The sequence below is a fragment of the Anopheles gambiae genome, chromosome X (assembly GCF_943734735.2).
Source record: "Anopheles gambiae chromosome X, idAnoGambNW_F1_1, whole genome shotgun sequence".
Taxonomy (NCBI): domain Eukaryota; kingdom Metazoa; phylum Arthropoda; class Insecta; order Diptera; family Culicidae; genus Anopheles; species Anopheles gambiae.
Window position 1 is genome coordinate 7,371,015 of NC_064600.1, and position 22,279 is coordinate 7,393,293.

Here is a 22,279-nt window from a genome sequence, read left to right on the forward strand (position 1 = left end):
CACTAGTTTTGCTATGCAACTAAATTTCAAAAACCCCTTTTACCCTAATGAGAACGCCAAAATTCATGCTCTTGAAACCCAATTAAAATAAAGGACTTATGACGGCCCTTTAAGAGACCTCTAACCAACACCAAATCCACACTGTTTCTGGCACTAATACATAACCTTTTCTGGTTCAAGAACTGCTCATGATCGAATGAAGGTCCGGAACCTGATCCTGAACATATGCCGGTCCAGTAACCAATACTGATCAAACTGGTAAAGAAATGATTATGAACCCATATCCCGGTCCTGGAAGCTATTATGAACCTATAGCAGTCCTGGAACCAACCATGAACCCATACCAATCCTGGAATCAATCATGAACTCATACCGATTCTGGAACCTATCATGAATCCATACTTGTCATGGAACTTATCATGAACCCATATCAATCCTGGAACCTATCTTGAATCCATGCTGGTCTTGGATCCTATCATGAACCCATACTGGTATTGGATCCTATCATGAATCCATACTTATCCTGGATCACGTCATGAACCCATACCGATTCTGGAACCTATTATGAACCCATACTGGTCCTAGAACCTATCATGAACCCATACCAGCCCTGGAATCAATCATGAATCCATACTGATTCAGGAACCTATCATGAACCCATACTTGTCATGGAACTTATCATGAACCCATACCAGTCCTGGAACCTATCTTAAATCCATAGTGGTCTTGGATCCTATCATGAATCCATACTGGTCTTGGATCCTATCATGAATCCATACTTTAACTGGATCCTTCCATGAACCCATACCGATTCTGGAACCTATGATAAACCCAGACTAGTCCTGGAACCTATCATGAACCCATACCAGTCCTGGAATCAATCATGAACCCATACCGATTCTGGAACCTATCATGAAACCATACTTGTCATGGAACTTATCATGAATCCATACTGGTCTTGGATCCTATCATGAACCCATACCAGTCCTTGATCCTATCATGAATCCGTACCGATTCTGGAATCTATCATGAACCCATACCGATTCTGGAACCTATCATGAACCCATACTTGTCCTGGATCCTGCCATGAATCCATACTGGTCCTGGAACCGATCATAAACCCATACCTGCCCTGGAACCGCTCATGATCTCATACTGGTCCTGGAGTAGAGGTGGGCATTTCGGTTCTTTTGAGTGAACGTGAGTGAACTGAGTCGTTCATTGCTGTGAACGTGAACGTGATTTCGGTTCATTCGTTCTTTTGTAAACAGCAATACCTTTAAAGTCTGTGAACCGGTACACTATTGAAAAATCGGTAGAACTGCCGAACTCCGTTGGTATGATCGCATGAAAAGCAAACCAGTATTGGTTACAATCTATCATTTCACCCTAGAAAGCGACTCACACTAACAGTTCGACCATTTCTTGTTTTTTCCCCTAAATTTGCGAATGTTGGTAGGTTTTTCTGTTCATTATTTCAAAATGATCATGAATGTTTGTACTTATTTTCATTTTATTTATTAACTTGATATATAAAAAGAACCATAGCGTTTGTTTGTCGTGAAATGGTTCATTCATTCTTTCACATGAACTGAATGAACCGTAAGATTCTGGTTCATTTGGCACACTTCTATCCTGGATCCGATCATGAATCCATATCAGTCCTGGAACTGAAAGTAAACCCATATAGGACCGGGAACTGATAGTGAACTAATACCGTTCTGGAACCTATCATGAACCTATTCTGATCCGTAAATCCGTAAAAGACTTTTGGTCCTCATGTCCAGGTTTTCGACCACTTTGCGGCGCATCTTCGAAGCTGGAATTCTCTCGAGGGAAAGCGGTCTCGTACGGTTCCGATACTGACATCTTCCAATTTCGCTAATTGGCCAAGTGAAATATTAGGAGACGAGGACCATATGGGCAATACACGTTTCTTCCTAGCAATAGTATTATATGACATGATGCTTAGTGTTGAAGCTCTATTTTACCTAAGCGAAAATCAAAATTAAAGAAATGCTCAATTCAAACCGATCGTTGCATCTTAACTCCACATCGGCACCAAAAAACGTACCAGGCACACACATGATAATGCTCGTTATGCGAGATTTTATTCTTTAAAGGCATTGGGGACATTGGTGACTATTACCTTGCCAGATTTTAATGTGGTCACCGACAGATGAATTCCGGAATTATTCCTGTAATGTAATAGGGCCTTAAGAGAGAGAGAGATATTCAGATTTGCTCGTTATGAAGGGTACCACAGTATATGAAATCACGGCACTCTATTGAATTCATTGCGATTTTCTTAAAAACGTGCACCCAACGGTTTACAGCTGAAACCAATCCAATTACAGTGAAATCTCTCTGAGGTGAATCTTCAAGAGACCGTCAGCTTAGAGAGCTATTCATGTTGAGGATCGGACAAATCGGGATTTTTTTGCAAATACGACGGGAGATAAAATTTCATCCCTTCCTCTCGCCTTGTATTTTCCTTACTTTCTTTCGCTCGCTTAAAAAAGAAACAGTCATCCACTCATCAATTACTCCAATATGCTGGTGTAATGTAAGAGTATTACATTTTTATTTGATATAACGTCACCAGTAGCACAATCTTAACAAACTTCCAAATTTCGATCCAAATTTTTCGTCGCCGAAATTTGCCATAGCGTGCGTCCGGTCCACCAGGTCCGAATAATAGTCATTCATTCATCACCTTGCGGTGGTAATTGCAGTGCGCTTTTCGCAACGAGCCGAGCCACAAATTTCGTCTCACACGCCCTCTGGTGATTGCACACTTTCCTTCTTACACATAAAACAAATAAAAAAAAACCCACGAAAAACCCGACCACGGCGGCGCAGACGGCTTGCAATGGGTCAAACACGCGCACCTGTGAGCACTAAAGCTAGGGGAAGGAATGGTGGTCCTTTTTTTGTTTGTTTCGTTTTTGCTAAACCATTCTGTCTCTCGTCGCTACTGGCATCCTTACTTCTCTGGTAAATAACATATTTCTACAACTTTACACGCGTGCACACGCTTCCCCGCTGCCCGGAGTTTCAAGGCCCGAAGCGTAGGAAAACGTGTTCCAAGGTTGGGAAAGGGGGTAGAGCGTTTTAAAACACTAAACCAAAAGAAAGAAAAAAAGGCACCCAGCAGCACCGTGTACGCAGCAAATGATTCAAAGTGGGGCATCACCAACGAATAAATTCGTAGCGGGCGTGCCTTGCGTTTTCGGGGTTCTCTGCTGCATAACACATCGAAGTAACAGGTGTGTGGAGTGGGGAAAGGAAGAATGGGGAGTAGTTACCGTACTAATCAATAGCATAAATCACGTGCTTTGCTGTGTTTTGGCTGTGGCGGAGCGCCAACCGAGCGCCGGTTTTTAGGGTGATTGGGGCGGCTCCCGGCTGAAGTACGGTGCCGTGTCCTGCACCAGTAGCGTATGGCACACGTCGCACACCCGGGCCGGTTTGCGGTTCGGGCCGCTCGGCACCGACTTGCCCAGGCACGGCTGGCAGTAGATCGTGCCGCAGTGCCGGCAGTGCTGCTTGCGCCGCGTCACCGTGAACTCCTTCTTGCAGTTCGGGCACTGGTCGACGTCGTCGTCGTCCTGCCAGCGGACCTGCGTGTCCGCCGACCGGATCTTCTCCAGCTGCATCTGCAGCGACTGGGACAGCTTCACGAAGTCCTTCTGCACCGCCTCGTTGTTCGCCAGGTCCTCCTGCAGCACCGTCATCTTGCTGCGCAGGTCCCCGTTCTGGCGGTCGAGCCGCTCGTTCGCCGCCTGCAGCTCGATGATCTGCATGCGCAGCTCGGAGTTTTGCTTCTTGTGCTCCACCTCCGCACACTCCAGCTCGCTGCGCAGGCTGTCCAGCAGCTGGAAGTCGTGCTGCTGCTTGCGCAGCTGCTCGTGCAGCTGGTGCTGCTTCTGGTGGTAGTGCTGCTCCGCCTTCTTCGCCTCCCGGTCGCGGCAGTGCTGCTGCTCCTGGAGCAGCGCCACCTCGTCCTGCATGCTGCGCGCCTTCCGCTCCGCGAACTCGCAGCCCGCCTTGGTGACGATCAGGTTCTCGTGCAGCGTCAGCACCAGCTCCTGCAGCTCCTCGATGCTTTGCGGCAGGTTGATCTCCTGATCCTTCAGCGCGTCCGAGCTCGCGACGTACTTGCCGGACAGGAAGTCGTTGTCCTGCTGCAGCCCGTTCAGCCGGTAGCACACGTGCTCGCGCTCCTGCGTCAGCTTCTGCAGCTCGTCGCGCAGCGCCACCTTCAGCTGGCCGTACTCGCGCCGCAGCTTGTCGAGCGCCCGCTCCGTCTCGGTCGCCCAGTCGGTCAGCTTCTGCACCTCGTTCTTGTGCTCCTCGCGCTTCTTGTGCCACTGCACCTCGAGGTCGGCGCGCAGGGCCGCCTCCTTCGCCACCTGCTCCCGCAGCCGCTCGAGGCTCTTCTCCCAGCCGGCCGTGCGCTTCCGCTCCTCCTCCTGCTGGCGGGCCAGGGCGGCCTCGTGGGCGGCGCACCGTTCGCACGGTTTCTCCGCCGGCTCGCCTTCGGGTGGTGCCGGTTGGGCGCCGATCATGCCGAGCATCGCAGACGTTTGCTGCGTGCTGCTGCTGCTGTGGCTGCTGTGGCTGCTGCTGCTGCTGCTGGCCTCGCGCTTCGGCGCGTCACGCGTCGCACTGTACGTCTCGATTTCCTCGTACGCGAGCCGCAGCTTTTCCTTCAGCGACTTGATCTCCTCCTCCAGCGGGACGACCAGCGAACGCAACACTTCCGCATCTTCCTGTGCCTATGTGTGTTCGATTTGGAGAAAAATTAGAACGAAAGGGGGAATTTAATACGCTTGTTTTTCTTATTTGCGCAGTTTAGTGCATTAGTGTTGCAACAAAGCATTTTACAAACACACACACACACAGTACCTATCCCAGTAGCTTATTGAGAACATGGTTAAGAAAAGGAAAAGATACCAAAACCACGATGCTAATAGGTAAAACAGAAGTGATAGTGTTGAGCTCATCGCCCACCACAGCTATTAAGCTACCCACTAGTGATGTGCTCTTTGGAGCGCACTCACGACTCCGATCCCAGCAAAAACTGAACCAATAGTTCCGCTCGGAGTCGGAGTCGTCCGGAGTTGCCCGGAGTCATTGGGAGTTCGGAGCCGGAGTCATTGGGAGTTCGGAGCCGGAGTCATTGGAAGAAGGAGTCTTGTGAAGTCGTCTGGAGTCGTTCGGAGTCGTTCAGAGGCGTTGGAAGACGGAGTCGTCCGGAGTCGTTAGGAGTCGTTGGAAGTTTTCCGGAGTTGGAGTCGTCTGGAGTTCTCCGGAATCAGCCGTAGTCATCAGGAGTCGTTCGGAGTCGTTAATGTCCGCCGAAGTCCGACTCGTCCGGAATCGTCCGGATTTGTTCGGAGTAGTCCAGAGTCATCCGGAGTCGTTCGGAATCGTTCGAAATCGTTGGGAGACGGAGTCGTCCGAAGTTGGAATCGTTCAGAACCGGAATCATTGGATGAAGGAGTCGTCTGAAGTCGTTCGGAGTCGTTCAGAGGCGTTGGGAGACGGAGTCGTCCGGAGTCGTTCGGAGACATCAAAATCCGTCGGATGCAACGTGCTTATGATCAGGCATTTTATTTCGTTGTGGTTCGACGACTTCGACCTGAACTGATTCCGGATGACTTCGTCTCTCAACGACTCCGGCCGACTCCGACGACTTCGAAAGACTCCGGAAGTCTCCGACTACGGACGACTTCGGATGACTTCGGGCGATTCCGAACGACTCCGGATAATGCTGGTCGGCCCTACCTTCCAGAGTCAATTCCGAAATTATCGGAGTAGATTCGAAGTTGACTCCGTATTTTTGCCAACTTTACCCATCACTAGTACACACTGCTAAGCTCTAGGGGCGTATTTTCTAATGAGTACGTACACAAAGACAATAAAATGTTTAAAACACTCGAAAGTAGGGCTAACTCTTCATGGATTGCAGCATCTCTTGCACACAAAACGGGGTAAATTTCTAAATGATGTCAGATTTAAGCAGCTCTGGAAAGACCCCCCACCAGTCTTACACTTTGCAATCAATTTCCGAACAGTCTACACGCTCCTCTGGCAGCGAAGATCAATAATGCATCCCTAGCTTGCTAGGGCCCGAAAGATGCTTTGGAGGGGCGCTTGGCCACCATTTTATTGCTACGTAGCCGTGGCATCGCTAGCATCGGGAAGGTTAGGCTTGTAGCTGCTAATAGTATGGCCAGATCGAGAGACACTCTCACACACATATACATCCGCCACCCTGCTACCGGTCACTTCCGCATTCCGGTTCCGATCGTGCGCTGCAACTCCAACAATTGCAATTGCACTTGCTCGTACGCAACAATTGTACTGCATATGTGTGTGTAGGTGTGTCAAACATTGTCCGCAATTTCACTAGACAGTGCCGACACAATTTAACAAAGCACTATTTGGACACTTGTTTTAACTATTTCCTGTCCTGGCCAAAAAAATATTTAAAAAACACACTCACAAGACAACACAAAACCAAAACATCTATGTTGATATATACCCACACACACACATGAACATAAACTGACACGACACGCTGGGCAAAAAAAAGAACAAAAATACACACACACACATTTCTAAGCTTTCTATCGTCCCTTCTGCCTGCTGCTCCCTGCTGTTTGGAGCGAATAATCATTAAAAAAAATAATCATCCCCAACACTCCGCCCTCCCACAAACACCTCACAGCTGCCTTACCACATCGACCGTCGCCGAAGGATCCATTTCCCGCGCCGGGCTCGGCGGACAGTGCAAAACAGAAAAACAAAATAAACGCACAGACACTGTACTCGACGAGAGCACTAAACTCGTTGCAGCAAATTTAAACAAAATTAGCTACGTTTGACTTTCATGCTTCCCGTACGGCGAGAGGCGCCCTACTCTCGCGTTTCAGATAGTTGATTATGACAGTTGGCCGCGTTGGTGCATGGCGTGTCGGATAGCAAGCGGACATGCGGTCACGCGGCGGCGGCGGGGAAGCACATCGTGGAAAGATGGACGGAGAAAGGGCACAGATAGATAGATCACCATGAGAGCGAAAGAGAAAGCGAGAGAGAAGCAAGTTTATGCGCGGGTGTGTGTGTACGGGCGGGTTGTGCATAGTACGTACATTAGATATGTGTTTACATAAAACAAACCAAAAAAAAAAACGCAAAACAAAAGCGCAATTTAAATAAATGTTAAACATTAAAGTATTAACTAAGTACTACGGGACAGCATAACACACATAAGCCTTGAATAAGGGTATAGATGCAAAGGAGGAGTTCTACATATTACAGGGGTTTCTAGGAGTAGCTGTGGGACTCTTTATTAACTCTTTCTTTCGTGAAATGAACATAATGTAATGTGAATTGGACTCTATAGCACTCTTGTTGGACATATTCAACAGGAATTTCCTACGAGCCTGTCCAAAAAGGGTGCCATCGAGTCTAATTTCCAACATATGAAGGTCACTTATAATAGGAAAGAGTCAAGGAAGTGTCCCACAACTATGAGAACCCCTGGAAAACCCTGCTGTATTATTTGGATTTGAAATTGGAGGCGAATGTAAATCTAAGCAGTATATAATTAGTATAAACAAAAACAATACTACAGCATTAAAAACGGAGTACTAACACCATCGGAAGTTAACCCGTTGCTTAATTTGAATTTATAAAAAAATAGGGGAAAAAAACAATGTCGAACACTCGAATTTGGCCGAAATCCGATCATCACAATACATACGTACATATTTCTTTACCTTCCGCATTGATTCCTCCAGATTGTCGCAGCTGCTCGAGTCGGCCGCCCCGAGCTTGAGTATTATCTTCTTCGCCTGCTGGACCGTTTTGGCGAGGCTCGGCGAAACCTACCGGGTAGGGCAGCAGAAGTAAGTGCCGAATGGTTAACAAAAAAAAAAGGAAGAGTAAATTATGGAGCCCAACCCAGCTGCAGTTACCCCTGGATTACCTGGTTACTGTCCGCCAGCTCCTCCTTCAGCTGCCGGATCTCCTCCAGCAGGCGGCCGTTCTCGTCCTGCAGCTGCTGGACCGACTCCCGCATGCAGGACGACTCGTCGAGCGTTTCGTTCACCAGCTGCTTCAGGGTGCGGTTCTCGTCCTCCACCTTGTTCCGCTGCTCCTCCGCGTCCTTCTCCCGGCTGTACTCCATAATACGTAGCTGGGCTTTCGCCTCCTCGAGCTCCTTCCGGGCGGCCGTCGCTTCGGCCGCGTGCCGTTTGCACTCATCTGCAGGGGCGAAGGGCGGGGGAAAAAGATGAAAATTGCGAAACAGGGAGTACACGCTGGTTTGCATCGTTTTCGGCGGACGGTGCCCGTACTTTCTTTGGCAAGGTACAGCTCCTTCATGCGGGCCCGCTGCTGGTTGAACTCTTCCCGCATCCGGGCCAGCTCCTTCTGGGCCGTGGCCGACTCCTCCTTCGCGGCGCTGGCGGCCGGCGACGGTTCCACCGTCTGTTCCTTTTCCCCTTCCATCGGTTCGGGCTGCTTGCCTGTCTATAAAGCTAGCCGTGGAGAGCATTGGAAAGTGTTTTCTTGTTTTAGTGTGTTTTTTTAAATAGGAAAACCCCGAACAAATGAGCAATGTTTACCTTTCATCCGTGACACCCGGCAGCAGCAGCCAGCCAGCAGTAGGGAGAAAACTACAACCAAAGGTTTGGTTCGATTTCGTTATTTTTCTTCTCTGTGTGTATGTATGTGTGTATGTGTCTGTGTGCGTGTGTGAGTGCACTCTTTTCTTCTCTGTCAATGTGTTTCCGCGTGACAGATGGGGTTCGCAGTGTGCGTTGTTCGCTGCGCACACTGTGAACGTGGTGTAGCGGAATTTGTATACGACTCGATTTTACAAGCACACTCCTTCCGTTTTTGGGACAGAGAACAACAGCAAATATCGTAATTTAAAATATAAGCGGTTTTATGCAGGTGTGTTTTATAAAATGTGGACTTATATTAGTTAAAGAAAAACAGAAAACCAAATCAATTTTACGTTTATTGTCTGCGGGCTTTTGATGTTGATTACCAAGGTGAATATATTGTTTTGGTACTGAATAGCTCGAGAAGTTAAGAAAATGTGTTTATTTTGGATAACTTTGAACTTATTTCCTTTTATTTATTCGTTACGTAATGCAATGCCATAACCAAAAAAGATTTATTACAAAATCAAATATCAATTAAAAACTAAAACTTAGATGTGTAAACATCTTGACACGAACCATTCCCAATCAACAAAATTTGTCTATGGAACGCTTGTTCGATAGTCGGTACATCAATATGGTTTGTACTATCGAATGTTCAGTAAATAAAACCTAATGTTTACCTTACCATCACATGTTTTTAGTTTTGCTTAGCAGTTCGATGCTCAATATAATAATAAATGAATTTTTCCCAGCAGAGAAAAATGTATTTCTTTACAACATTCTATTTCCTTCACATACTGTAAAAATTCAGCTTGCTAAAGTTTCCCAAATAAATCAGTAAGACTGATGGCAGTGCTCCATCGGATGCAATGTTGTTGGATGTAATGTCAACTTTTGGTATGGTATTTGACAGATGATGTCGGAGTATCAACAAATTCTGATGTCGTTGGACGCCGCATTTGATTTTATCGCAAGCGCCATAGATTAAGCTTAACCGTAGAGTTGGTAATCAAATTTACACACGTAAGTTGGTGGCCGACATACCCGAGTATTCCACACGTTTTGACGCAAAACAACAAAAGGTTTTCATTGGTAAACAATGCTTTCTATCTTTCAATGCCGTAAGCAAGTAATGTCGACCGATATATTCTCTTCTATTTCATTTATTCATTCAGTTTTTTTTTATTATATGATAAAACTAACGATCTATTTGTAATTTTAAATCGCTTGAATTTGAATTTTTTCTCCATACAAAATATATGGAATACCCGAGTATGCTAGTTGCCAACGTTTACTTACTTACTTATCCGGCGCTACAACCGCTTTGCGGTCTTGGCCTGCCTCAGGAGTGTCTGAAACCGCTCACGGTCTCGCGCCTTCGTCTGCCAGTCCGTTATCCCGGCCTTAATGGCGGACGCCTCCACGCCATCTTGCCACCTCAATTTGGGCCTACCACGCCTCCTCTGTCCTTGTGGACGGCCTAAAAAGACTTTACGGGCTGGGTCGTCCGTTTCCATGCGTATAACATGGCCAGCCCACCGGAGCCTGGCGAGCTTTATACGCTGTACGACAGTGAGGTCGCCGTTGCCAACGTACGTGGTAAAATAATTCAAAATAAATTACTTACAGCTTGTTGAAAGTTACGATTTATGCACCAAAAAATCGGAAATTAATAGTTGAGAGGTTACGGGAAATTTCAGGCCAATAAAAGCAATGATTCAAAAGTTATTACAGTTTAAAGATTAAAGTTTAAACCCGGGTATGCAGTTGCCAACATAAAGGTTAAAAGTCGGTAAAATCTAAAATCGATAGAGGAAGAAAAAACGAAGGCTCCGTAGCTTCACTCTGGTTTGCTCAATAGATGGCGTATGATAATTTGTCATTATATTGCTGTCCTTTTCTTGCAATTGATTTCTTTTGAGGACTTTATTGATTTCTTTTTGATTGAAAGCTTGAGCCGTTTAGAACCCGTTAAGTGGTCGTTTGGTGGATTTGAGGCACTTGAGTTGCTGAGACGAACTACAGAGATTGAACGAGAAAAACTACTGCGACCGAAGATAGCCCAGATTGATAAAGCTTCCCAGCATTCGCGACGAAACAATCGAAGTTAGCCATACTTTCGTGCTAAAACGCACACGGTTTGACAGATCGAAAGTGTCATCAAAAATTGTCGCCGACGATTGTTTGGGTCGCCCAGAAGCAGTGTCACTGTAAGTGTAGTAGCATCACAGCCGCTGGCACAAAATTGCACCCAAGTGGTGACGGTTTGCGCATCATCGTACCATTACTTCCATTCGACGTTGATTCGACGTTGGACCGGCCGGCCAGGCGGCTCAACCCCGCACAGACGTCATGGACGCGGTTTGGAAAATGCTAGCTGGGAGCATTGGGGTTTCGTTTGGTGGTTTTGTACGCAGCTTGGCACAGCCCACTGTTGGCCACTTGTTGATCGCGAACCTGTAGCAACCTTGGGGCACGGGCGCAGGCAACAGCAGGCAAGTTTTTTGACAGCATGAAAACACTTGGCTGCTCTTTTTGATAACAAGCAGACACACAATAAACAACGAAAAAGAGGGTAGCTCCCTGCAACATTCAACGTTGGTTTTCTGCGAGCCGTGTGTGATAAGCGTGTGCGTTTCCGTGTGTGTGTGTGCCTGTGTGTGTGAGGGAACCGTGCAAAATCACTGTGTGTGCCTGTGCGTGTCGCAGTGCCCCCAAAAGGTGGGCTAGAGCGAGGGGGTGGGGGTGCAAAATGGCGAACGTGCGTGGGGCGATGGCTACTGGTGGAGCTGGGCGGGCGGCAGCAGCCTTCACGTCTTCCTAAACAGGTCGTCGAATTGCTCGCTCCAAAACAAATCGCCTCCAGCGCAACGAACCGAGGACGTGGGTGTGTGTGTGTGAGTGTGGGGAGGGGAAGGTATCCTGCAAGCCCGCGCGCTAGTGTGAAGAAATACAAAAAAAGGGAATAAAAATCCAAACGGAAGGAATACAGCGGCACATACGGAGTGTTCTAAACACACACACACACACACAAACACGCGCGCTCCGTTCGCTAGTGGTTGTATAGTGGTTTTGGGTAGTGTGGAGTGCGTGCGGCACAGAAGCGGAAAGCGAAAAATTGTGGTGTGTGGTGGGCGCGCGTAGTTGTTGCCGAGAACCGCTGCTGGGGTGGTGGGCGGTGGCATGCTGTTATCGATTGTGGTGGTGGTGGTGGTGGCGGTGTAGCGGACACGACAGCCCTTTCGGAAGTGCGTTCGGGCGGCGCGAGTCCCCGACTGATTGCCGCAGCCTGCCCAGAACTCTGCGACTTCCGCCCATCGCTGAAAAAGGATGCGGTGGTGGTGGTGGCGGCGTGCGTAATCAACCCGCCTCCGCCCACGCGACAAACCCTCCCTTTTTTTGTTGTTGGGTGCATCCCTCCTCTGCAATCAGTTCTGCAGTTCAACAACAACAACACAACCCCCTCCCCAAACCGATTCCGAGGTCGGTTTCTGTGGGGTTGGCAAAGATTTTTGGACAAAACCGCAAATACAACAACGAGAAAAAAAAATCAACCCCCCCCCCCCCCTCCCACCGTGACCGTGAACATCCGTGAACCAACAACCTGCCTGCACGAAGCACGATGCACAGCTTCTTCAATGGTGAGTAGTGCGCTGCGAACTTTCCTCACTAATTGCATGTTTGTGTGTGTTTTTTTTTCGTCTTTTTTTTGAGTGGGCTTACGCCAGCACTGGAAGGTACAAATGCGCAACGCGGAACGAGGAAAAACCAAAAAAAAAAACCAAACCAGCAAAAGATATTTGCCAAAATTGAGTGCGATCGTCATCCGCTCCTGTCTGCTTCGTCTTTGGTCCTGCTTTATTTTGGGGAGGCGGAGGGGAGCGGATTCCTGCAAACGGGGGAAATGGGAAAACCATGACGACGGTGTTGATGATGATGCTGTTTGTTGTTGGACCAAAGGGAAGAGGGCTGCCAATGGGGAAAAGCAGGCACGTAAATATAGCCAACACACAGAGGCACAACGCGAAGGATTGTTGCTGATTTTTTTTTATTATTATATTGTTCTATTCACGTGCACAGCGCAACATGCGCAACGAAACGGAACACATGTTAGCGAGCTTAGCGGGCGTTCGGTAACGAGAATGAGGGCGAAGAGACGAAGGAAGAAAGGGAGAGAGAGAGAGAGAGAGAGAGAGAGAGAAAAAAGATAGAAAAGAGAGAGAGATGGGGGATTTTAAAATGATAGACAGAAGGCAATTGCCCCTATTCGCGTGGTACGCGGTAGGGCGGTAGGGTGTTTTTTTTTTTTTTGGTGTTTGCCGATAAAACCGATATTTGTAAGTTATAAATTCAGTTTATGAAGCTGGTTGCGCAAAAAAAAAGGCGCCCAACACTCACACAAACACACACATTCAAAACGGAAAAGCTGAAGGGGAACAAAAAACAGGAAAGCAGGAAGGCCAAAAATAGGGATTTGTCGAACGAAAATTTATTCTTTCGTTTGCTGTGCGCTGTGGGCCCCACACTTACCGATCCTCCTTTTATTGCTGTCTCAGTTCTGGTCTGCTCTGTCCTTTTTTTTTATTGCCGCGCTCTTCCAATGCGGTCGGTTTTTCCTTCCCGCGGCGATATTTATAGCGCGCTTGGCAATAATCAGCAAATAGTGAGTGTCTAAATTTAGAGCCGCGGTGCCGGTTTTAGTCCGCCTAATCTTTTCTGGCCACGTATAGGTATATATATATATGTATATGTATACATGCGCATACATTTCTATACATTTATATATTGCAAGCGCGCGCGTCGCTCGACCCCACCGGCAGTGGCCCGCTTCTGGTGCGATCCGCGATTCGTGGCTGTGCGGAGGTGGCGGTATATGCTTTTGTTTTTGTTTGCGCGCGCGCGCGTGTGTGTGTGTGGTTTTTGTTTATGTTGACAGTGTGAGGGCAGGTTCAGTAGGGCAGGCAGCACGGAACTGCAACCCTACGCCCTGCCGGAAGTTTTGCTGGTGGTAGCTGGTTTTTTTTTTCTTAAACGATTTAAAGGGAAAAAGTGTTGCCCAACAACACATCGCCGTGTCTCAGGGGCACGCGCGACAAAGCACAACGATATCCGACCCGAACAACGGTTTGCATTTAGTTTTGAATTTTTACGCATTTTTACGATCCCCAAATCGACGCTTTTGTCGATGCCCAGAAGGCCCTAAGGCCCAGGCATGATCGCCGATGCAGCAAAGTGATGACGGAAGTAGTCGCCGTTTGAAGAACAATCAGTCGAACTGCCGCATCAGAGCATCCCGGCCATCCTTATGAGTGCCTAGCGTTATCCTTCTAGAGATGTGCGGCGTACTGGTACCAATTGTGGGCTACGACGCACAATATTTGTTGCTCTGAAATTCAGTCAATTTGTTTTCTGAATCCACGGATCGATTGTTTTGAAATCAGCTATAATACATTTTAAAACATTTGCGTGCTCCATTAGTATGCACCGCAGGATATTAGAGATTTTTGAGGATTCAACCATAATCTTGTTTTACCATTATTGATACAACTTAACGTCGCAGTAGGCTAGGCATGCTTTGTTGCTTGTGCTTTGTACAGCAAAGTGTACAAGAGAACACATCCGGTATCTCGCTGTTATTTTCGCAATTTGACATGCGAACATCGCTCGTATGGTCCTAGTTCTTCCAAGAGCACTCTTGTTCTTCCCTGATCGTTAGTTAGAGCAACTTTCGGCCAGACTGTAAACCGTTCTTCAAGATCCTTGGACAATAGGTACGATTCTTCATTTAAACCGATTCGAACAGATCATTCTGATGTGCGTCTTACTACATGTATGTATATGTATATGTGTGTAACCCTAAGGGTTATAACTAGTTTTATGAATCGCTCGTTGAGATTCATTCATATGACTATTCAGCGATGAGTGATTCTATTCCCGATTCGAAACTCTAAAGATTTATTAATTTTTGAAGAATCTGGAATCTTCAAAGAATCTTCAATTCAAACATATCTATCTCCAGAAGGATAACGCTGCCTAACTCATAAAGATGGCCGGGATGCTCTGATGAGAGAGTTCGACTGATCGTTCTTTAAGGGGCGACTACTTCCACCATCACTTTGCTGCTTCTCCGATCATGCACCGCTGAAGATGCAGTTAGGTCTGGACCATCGGTTTAAAGAATCTTTGAAGGTTCGTGAATATCTAAAGTTCCATGAATCTCGAAGAATCAATCACTCTTTAAATATCATTTAATCTATAAAGGATCAATTCATGAAGATTCATATATATCCAAGAATTTATGAATCGCTGTACAACGTGTATAACTTTCAAAATATTGAATGTGCTCGATCCCATGGTGCAGTGGTAAATTCGCACGGCATGCTCTTCGTGGGCTTAAGTCTGGCATCGACCGGCTCCACGTAGCATAACAGACTACTCGACTGCGTGGTACCAAGAAGTCTCGAATGCCTGTATAGGCTGGACCACGTAGGTCTTTACGTCAAGAATAAGAATTAGAAGAAACTCAAGTTTTATGAATCTTTTGAGATTCATCAATCTTTCCTGCTGAGATTCAGATTCATTGAAACATTTTAAGGACTCATTCTGATTCATGAATCAGAATCAGATTTACCCAACACTAACTCTAACTGTCAAAAATGTAAACAAGTCAGTGACAAGTAACGTCCAAGTAATGCACGATGTACACGAAGGAGGTCGTATCAAATTCTGTGTCAAATTTAAGCACCGATAGATTTATTTCACCGCAGAAGCTTGAGGATGTTTTGGAGAAGATAAATTTTAAGTTCGCCACTAAACATTCTGCCGGAGTTATGGTTTTTGGAGCAGTGGCTTCTAATGGATTGAAAATGTCTCCAGGTTTCAGCAAAGCTGCATTACAAGTGAATATCGATAGCTATTTTGGGTATTTTAAAGGAGTAGATCCTACCTTGGATCAAAGAGAACCTTCGATGAGCCCCATCGGGTCATTTTACAACAAGACGGAGCGCCTTTTTATGCTTCTAAAAGCACTCAAAAAGAGTTGCGACGTGGTCCGGTCAACAATCATTCTCCAGGATGTTCGGTACCTGGTTGCAGCCTATCATCCAAGTAGACACACGATATCTGACAGGTCTTGCTTTATCGGATCCAGCTGCATCTCGTGCCAAACTCTGGAGCTCGCTGTCGAACAGCTTTTTGGTGGGGCAAGAGTATCTGGCATCCTCAGCCCCAGACTTCGTCACAGTCAGGATGGTCGGTTCGCCGTACACTTTAGCAAGCTCACGTGGTGCATCCTTCTCCTCCAAACTCAATGCTCGAACACACCGCCAAAGATGGCCCGAAGGATGCGTTGCTCAAACACGCCCAGAGCGTTCGGATTAGTGGTGGGAGCTTGTAATCGGATCTACCCGATTCCGATTTCCGTGTTCGGCATCAATTCCGGAGCCGATTCCGATGCTGGAATCGATTTCGATTTTGGAACCGATTCCGGAGTCGTATGCAGAGATGGCTCCGAAATTGATTCCAAATCTTCCGGCTCCGGAGGCGGAATCAACCTGGGAATCACAATTTGCTTCGGTTACGGAATCATAATTGACCCTAGAATTGGAATTAGCTCCAGAATGAAAATCAGGAATATCCATGAGTATGAATCGATTTCGGAACCGGTTCTGATTCCGCAGTCAATTCCGGAACCGATTGCGGAATCCATTCCGGAAACCTATTCCAGTCCTACTCTTGGAAATCGATTCCAGAAAGCATCGGAGCTAGCTTCATTTTTCCTATCATTGTTCGGATCTTCTGCTCCGATGATTGTCCAAGACTCTCATATCCATAGAGGACCACCGGGCACATTCAATGTGGGAGATATCTCACATTTCTTGCGGTCTTGAAGTCTTCTGGATCTCAGAAGTTGATGAAGCCCGTAGGATATGCATAGGATTTCTCTGCACAATGCGACTCCGGAATTCGCTGAAGGTAGCAGAACTCCTCGTGGCTTCCCAGTAAAGTGGGTCCCGCTGCATGATGTTCCATAGTAGAGATAATTTGTGACAAATTCACTCTCTGTTCAGTGATTAGAATGGCTAAAGAAATTTGAATCTTAGAACTCACTGTTTAAAGATCGATTGAAGGATTTGCCTCGAACACTGTTGTCGCTGGGACACTGCACTGAGACGGAAATCGGAAAGAATCATTCGCGCAAAGTGCGTAGACCATTATTGACAGTGGCCGTTGGTGCGAATGTGTTTGATTTGTTGTTCTTCTTCTTCTTCTTCTTGTGCGGACATGTTCCAGAATCCAGGCCCACAGTAAGGATCATTATTTATTGCTTTGTTCCCATCCATATTGATTGCACATTATTGCTGCGATGCAAATAGATTTAATTGGAATTTATCAGCGAACCGGCGTGTGAGCCTTTTTATAGTTTATGTGTTGTATTGTAGCAAGCCGAAGCCGTGCCCCTGTGTGCATTAGAAAAAAAACAGAAGAAAAAAAACGGATGCTCCGCGCAATATCCGCCTTTCGCGCTCAGTTCGTCCTGCCTGCCGCCTGCCCGTGGCAGACTAGGACAATGCCGAAGCGAAACATGTACTTATTTTTGTACACTCCACCCCTGGCGTCCGTAAACAATCGCTCGCACGGTGGGAGAGAAAAAAAAATGGGAAGCAAATTAAAAACTAATTGGATGCGCTGGAATATGCGGAAGCCCCCGTCCTATCAACGCGCACAGGGAGAGAAGCGTGTATCGGCTCCATCCGGCGCATGGACGGATTTGAGTTTAGAAAAGCGGAAGTTGCCTTGTTATGGGGTTGTGTTTGCCTTTGCTTGGAAGAGCATTTATAGCAATGCACGGAAATACATCATCATCCTTCCCGGTCGTCGTCCTGGTGGGTGGTTTGTGCAGCTTGTGCATCTCTAATGGATACGCCGGTGGCTCCCCCTTCAACGACAAAGCACCGACACACACACACACACACAGTGCAAGTGCTGCGGACACCATTAGCCAGGATGTTTCATATCCGGCTTGGGCCGAAGGACACGCGGCGTGTTTGCATTTGGAAAGATGGTGCCGCATGGCGGGAAGCAAGAAAGGGCCGCAATAGGGAAGGAAACTCGGGAAAGGTGTGTACGGCCGCAGATCATTACCGAGTGGCAATGGAAGGGGGGGGGGGGGGAACCCCTCGTCCAAAAAGGGATGGGCCCAGGACGCGCCAATGTAATCAATGCATTATTAGCCTTCGCCTTGATGGTCTCTTGGTGGGCGTGGGATTGCGGAGGGAGCTGGGATGAGGGGAGGCGGGCTGGGTTCGTGCTATGCCATTTTTCTCTCGCCATATGCCACAGGCCATATCGATTTAATGATCCCAGCACGAACCAACAGGGCTCCCTCCAAAAGGGGGTGGAGTGGGTGGGAGGGGGGGAGTGTTGGGGTGGAGGAATGTCCTCCGATGCTAGAACTAAGTGGCAGTGCCCTCCCTGGCATGCTCTGCTCTAAATGCGGCTACCGTGTTGCCGCATTACCGCTCACCCCCCCCCCCCCCCCCCCCCCCACCCACCATCCCAAACCGCCGCTCCCATCCAGTGGGGGAATTTGCTGGAAATGAAATCGAGGAAGTGTACTGCGAACCACAGAAAAAGACGCTGGCCTACGTGACGTGGAGAAGGAGGAGGAGGAGGACGAGGAGGAGAAGAAGAGGGACCATTACCGGCCCCGATACACAACCCCTGGGGTGCGCGCTGATGGGGGTAGGTGGTGCCGCGGACCGAACAGAGAAGGGAGTAAGGGGTGCAGGGGCTGGGAGGTGGAAAATCTGAGATATATTTATAAATGCCAACAAGTGCGCAAACCGATACGGCGCAGTAGCTATTAATAGCCTTTTTCACAATACATAGTATTCACCGCACACAGCCACAGCAGCAGCACTGTCAGAGGGAGGAGGGGGGTGGCAGCTCTCCTCTCACGACGGGTCTCACACTCTGGCACAGAAGCGGTGGCAAATCACCCAACACACAGACACACACACACACACATTGGGTGGGTTTTTGCTTGAAGCAATGGAGCTCTGGTACATCATGACAGCACACGCTATCCGACGGTCCCTGTAGTCGTCGGTTCGTCGTCATTGCCCTCCCCCGGTTCTTCCATTTGCGTGTCTGGTTTTTCCGTACATCATCATCATCATCATCATCATCATTGTCGTCATCCGTTCGGTGGCTGGCATCAGGCACCAGGCATACTCGGACTCCGGCAGCAAGGGATCTAATTCAATTGCAATCTCACTCCACCGGGATCTGCCACTGGACTCTGTTTTTACTGCCCACTCTGTGAGGGCTTCCTGTGCCGGTAACGCTTGGGTCACTTCCGGGTTGGAAGAGGACTTACAGCACAGGATCGCTACTCTAGATAGTTTTTGCATTTTACATTTTTGCTTCTATCTTTAGCGACACAATTCAGCTAGAAGTTGTTGTCGCAGTCATGTACACCCGCAACAGCTAGAAGTTATGCACGCAAAGTGTTTTAATTGATCTCCAGGGTCATCGCCAATGCCTAATGTCCTGGAGCTAAATGCCAAAATGGCTGTCATGGCTGGGATGTCATAAAGTCATCCGCACTGCTCAGTTTATTTTGAGCCTTGCTTGACTCCGATCTCGGCAATTTTACAGGTCCACATCCTTGTACATCCCGATGACCTTGGCTATCTTCGCTTTAGCTGCCGTGTCCCAGGACATAAGCCGTAGGATGTGTGTAGAATATCTAGCCATCAATCGCGATGTTATTCTAGACATATATCCCGCGTGTGAACTACGTGCAATGCTTTGTGTTCTCCGGCTTTGTCCAGTAATATCTTCAGAATATTCCAAAACAGAAAGCTCTGGCGTTGGTTATGTGTAAATCTGCTGCTATGGGGGCTTGAATTTGTCACCTTGAATTTGTCACCTTGAATTTGGCATATCTTCGTTTAGGAGGATACTAGAACAAGCTATATAAAAAAAAAACAAAATGGACATAATTTTCCAGATGCGTTGGTTTGTTTTAAAACACAACGTTTCAACAAGATCAGGCAACGCCCGAACTAACAGAGGTCGTAACAGGATCAAGTAAGAAAAACACAATTCCAATAAAATTGAGATGAAAACCAGTAGATTTAATTTACCCAATAAAATCTAGTAACCTCTGCTCCATTGGATATCAGAAGACCTCTATTATAAGTGGAAGCACTCATCTCCTAGGGCCAAATAATAGTCCAGTGAGAAGACCTCCGGGAATCGATACTCATCCGGTCTTGCAGGGGTCGGTGCGTCTACCCCTAGACTGATCGGTTCATGCCGCTAATGTGGCGCCTAATTGTAACCTAATGCTTCATCAGCTTCACCCAAAAAGTCATCTCGCTGGATACGGGAAAAGTCTAGGTACGCTGGATACGGCAGGACGGGCGTGTTGCTCGTGACGATTCTGCCTTCCCTCTCCTCATTGCAATCGATACTTTTCCATACTTCATCGGAAGCGTATTTATAGGTGCAGTCATTTTCCAAGAAATCGCGATAAGATTAGCATCGGCTTCAAACGCCCAATCGTGATTGACGTTGTAGCCGCCGTAAGATGTATTTTGATTGACACAAAAGCGTTACAGGAAAAAAAGGCGATGGCGTGAACGCGAACAACAGTGTAAATGACAATCTTGCCCGGCGGCAGCCTCTAGAACCTCGTGAAGAGATTGTGATGGGCCAGCCCTGCTGGCGAGAGGATATATCTGCCTCTCCTACGCATTATTCGGTGTACTGCCTGCCTGGCTGGTGTTGTGATAACTTGGCCGTTCGGCTGCGCGATAACTTGATGCGGTCATTTGGTCAGGTCGTTGGCCGGGCAAATAAACGCAAAAAAAAAACAAACCTATGTATATGTAACGGCTTCCTTTGTTATTTTATCGTAGGGAAGTGGTCGTTCTGGTCGGGTTTTGCGCAAACGATATGCGGTTTAGCTGTCTTGGCTTGCTGCCCAGGGACAACAACTCTCTGCCCCACTGTGTGTGTTTGTGTTCAAATGGGCATCTAAGGATGTAAAATTTAACGAGCATTCCGATGTGAGAGCTATCATCATTCCATCCCTCTCCCCCCCCCCCCCCCTCGTCGTGTGCAGCATTGCAAACCCTTCATTTTGCGGTCGTTTGCTCCCGCGATGATGGCCGTCGTCATCACTCGAAATGCTCGCAATAATAACTCGTGCGATCGTGGAGCGCTGTGATTCTTCAAAAACCACCGGCGCACTTTTCGCAAGTGCGCGTGACCTAACCCTCCTACGCCCACCCCCGGCCAATGTTGAGGCCGAAGAAGAGAGGTGGAGAGGCTCTGGCGGGTTTTTTGTTTTGAAAATTTCCTGGAAAAGCCGACACCGTTGGAGTGAGGTCCTATTTTGGATACCGAACAAGACGTCGGGTTGTGGGGTCGGACGCGGAACTCAAACCGTTTTGCTTTGTGGAGCAATCGTGTGTGTTGTGTGTGTGTGTGTGTGTGTGTGTGTGTGTGTGTGTGTGTGTGTGTGTGTGTGTGTGTGTGTGTAACGCCCAGCTGCCAGATTCACCACCGGGAGACACATCGGCAACCAGATGGAGCAAACGAGCGAGATAGAGAGAGAGAGAGAACGTGGCAGAGAGACAGAGAGATACGTCAGGAGAATTGAGTGATTGCACAGTTACTCCACTACTGGGGGGCCGCAGTGTGTTGTGTCAGCAAAATAGTCGTTGCATTTCTCCCCTTACCCCGCTGACTTTCCGATTTATCAGGACACCCCCCCCACCCCTTCTCTCGCCCCTCACCCTGCCCCATGTGGGATCATGTGGCAGTGGCAGTGGTAACTCAATTGTAGGGCTCGTTTGTTGTTTTTTGTTCTCTCTCTCTCTTTCTCTCTTCTGTTTGCTTTCTTTTTGTTGTTGGTAGGGTCTCTCGTTTGCGCCGCTCGTGTGTCAATCGGGCAACGGACCGCACGTTTGCCGTGACGTTGAAGGTAGGTTGTGCGGTTTACCGCGAGGGGGCGATTTGGGTCTCTCTCTCTCTTTTTCTCTCTCTCTCCAATGCATCGGCAAGAACTCTGAAGGTGGAGGGGGAGCAACTACCTAATCCGCGCGGTACGTTTTTACAGGGTCGCTCAAGATTTCGCGACACACACACACACCCACACGCAAACAGACACAGAAACACTGCAGTAGAGTCGCGGAAATGATGATATATTTTCATAATTTAAATCACTCGCCAATGTACAAGTGGTCTTCTCGGCTCTCTGGCTCTCCTTCTCTTTCTTTCTCACACTCTCTGTGGTGCGTCGTGTGTCGACAATTGTCAACACGGGTTCGATAAATATAGCTAATTCCCTACGCTCACGCTCACTCACTACCCCCACAGCAACGCACATGTCGGTGTGCCCCGCATCTTCTACTCGCTCGTGTCGGCTATAGAGCGGGCCCAAAATCTCTCTCTCTCTCCCTCTCGCTCGCTCGCTCTCACTCTCTCCCCACAAAACCGTGCGCACCGGCTCCAGTGCTTCCACTGCTCCATTTTGTGCTTCCCTTTTACATTTGCTCGTGGTGTTGTGTTGTATTCTC

General features: G+C 47.8%; 2 protein-coding genes across 4 annotated transcripts in view; one reads left to right on the forward strand and one right to left on the reverse strand.

The window, feature by feature from the left end:
• Positions 1–2,543: 2,543 nt before the first annotated feature.
• Positions 2,544–8,786, reverse strand: LOC1271838 (rab GTPase-binding effector protein 1). 2 transcript variants are annotated; one of them, XM_061641961.1, is made up of 5 exons: positions 8,640–8,786; positions 8,370–8,552; positions 8,000–8,277; positions 7,791–7,898; positions 2,544–4,781 (listed from the first exon to the last, which is right to left on the reverse strand). In XM_061641961.1, exons 2-5 carry the CDS (start codon positions 8,521–8,523, stop codon positions 3,384–3,386), a joined length of 1,938 nt encoding a protein of 645 aa, XP_061497945.1. In that variant the 5' UTR covers positions 8,524–8,552; positions 8,640–8,786; the 3' UTR covers positions 2,544–3,383. The 2 variants fall into 2 exon arrangements, with proteins under 2 accessions (XP_061497945.1, XP_310692.6); XM_310692.6 differs by having other exon boundaries at positions 7,779–7,898.
• Positions 8,787–8,829: 43 nt separating this feature from the next.
• Positions 8,830–22,279, forward strand: part of LOC1271834 (histone deacetylase 4) — a 40,539-nt gene continuing 27,089 nt past the window's right edge. Inside the window, exons 1-2 of one of the 2 annotated variants that reach the window (XM_061641897.1) lie at positions 8,830–9,071; positions 10,636–12,325. In XM_061641897.1, coding sequence (XP_061497881.1) covers positions 12,307–12,325 — 19 coding nt within the window. In that variant the 5' untranslated portion in view covers positions 8,830–9,071; positions 10,636–12,306. Of the gene's footprint in view, positions 9,072–10,635; positions 12,326–22,279 lie in introns of those variants that run through there. The other variant, XM_061641921.1, reaches the window with a different exon arrangement.

Excerpts from the sequence above, each read along its gene's own strand:
- LOC1271838 (XM_310692.6), bottom strand. The coding sequence starts at position 8,523 with ATGGAAGGGGAAAAGGAACAGACGGTGGAACCGTCGCCGGCCGCCAGC. Across the intron at positions 8,278-8,369 it reads GCTGTACCTTGCCAAAGAAA|ATGAGTGCAAACGGCACGCG; the intron begins GTACGGGCACCG and ends TCGCCCCTGCAG. Across the intron at positions 4,782-7,778 it reads TGCGGAAGGTAAAGAAATAT|GCACAGGAAGATGCGGAAGT; the intron begins GTACGTATGTAT and ends GAACACACATAG.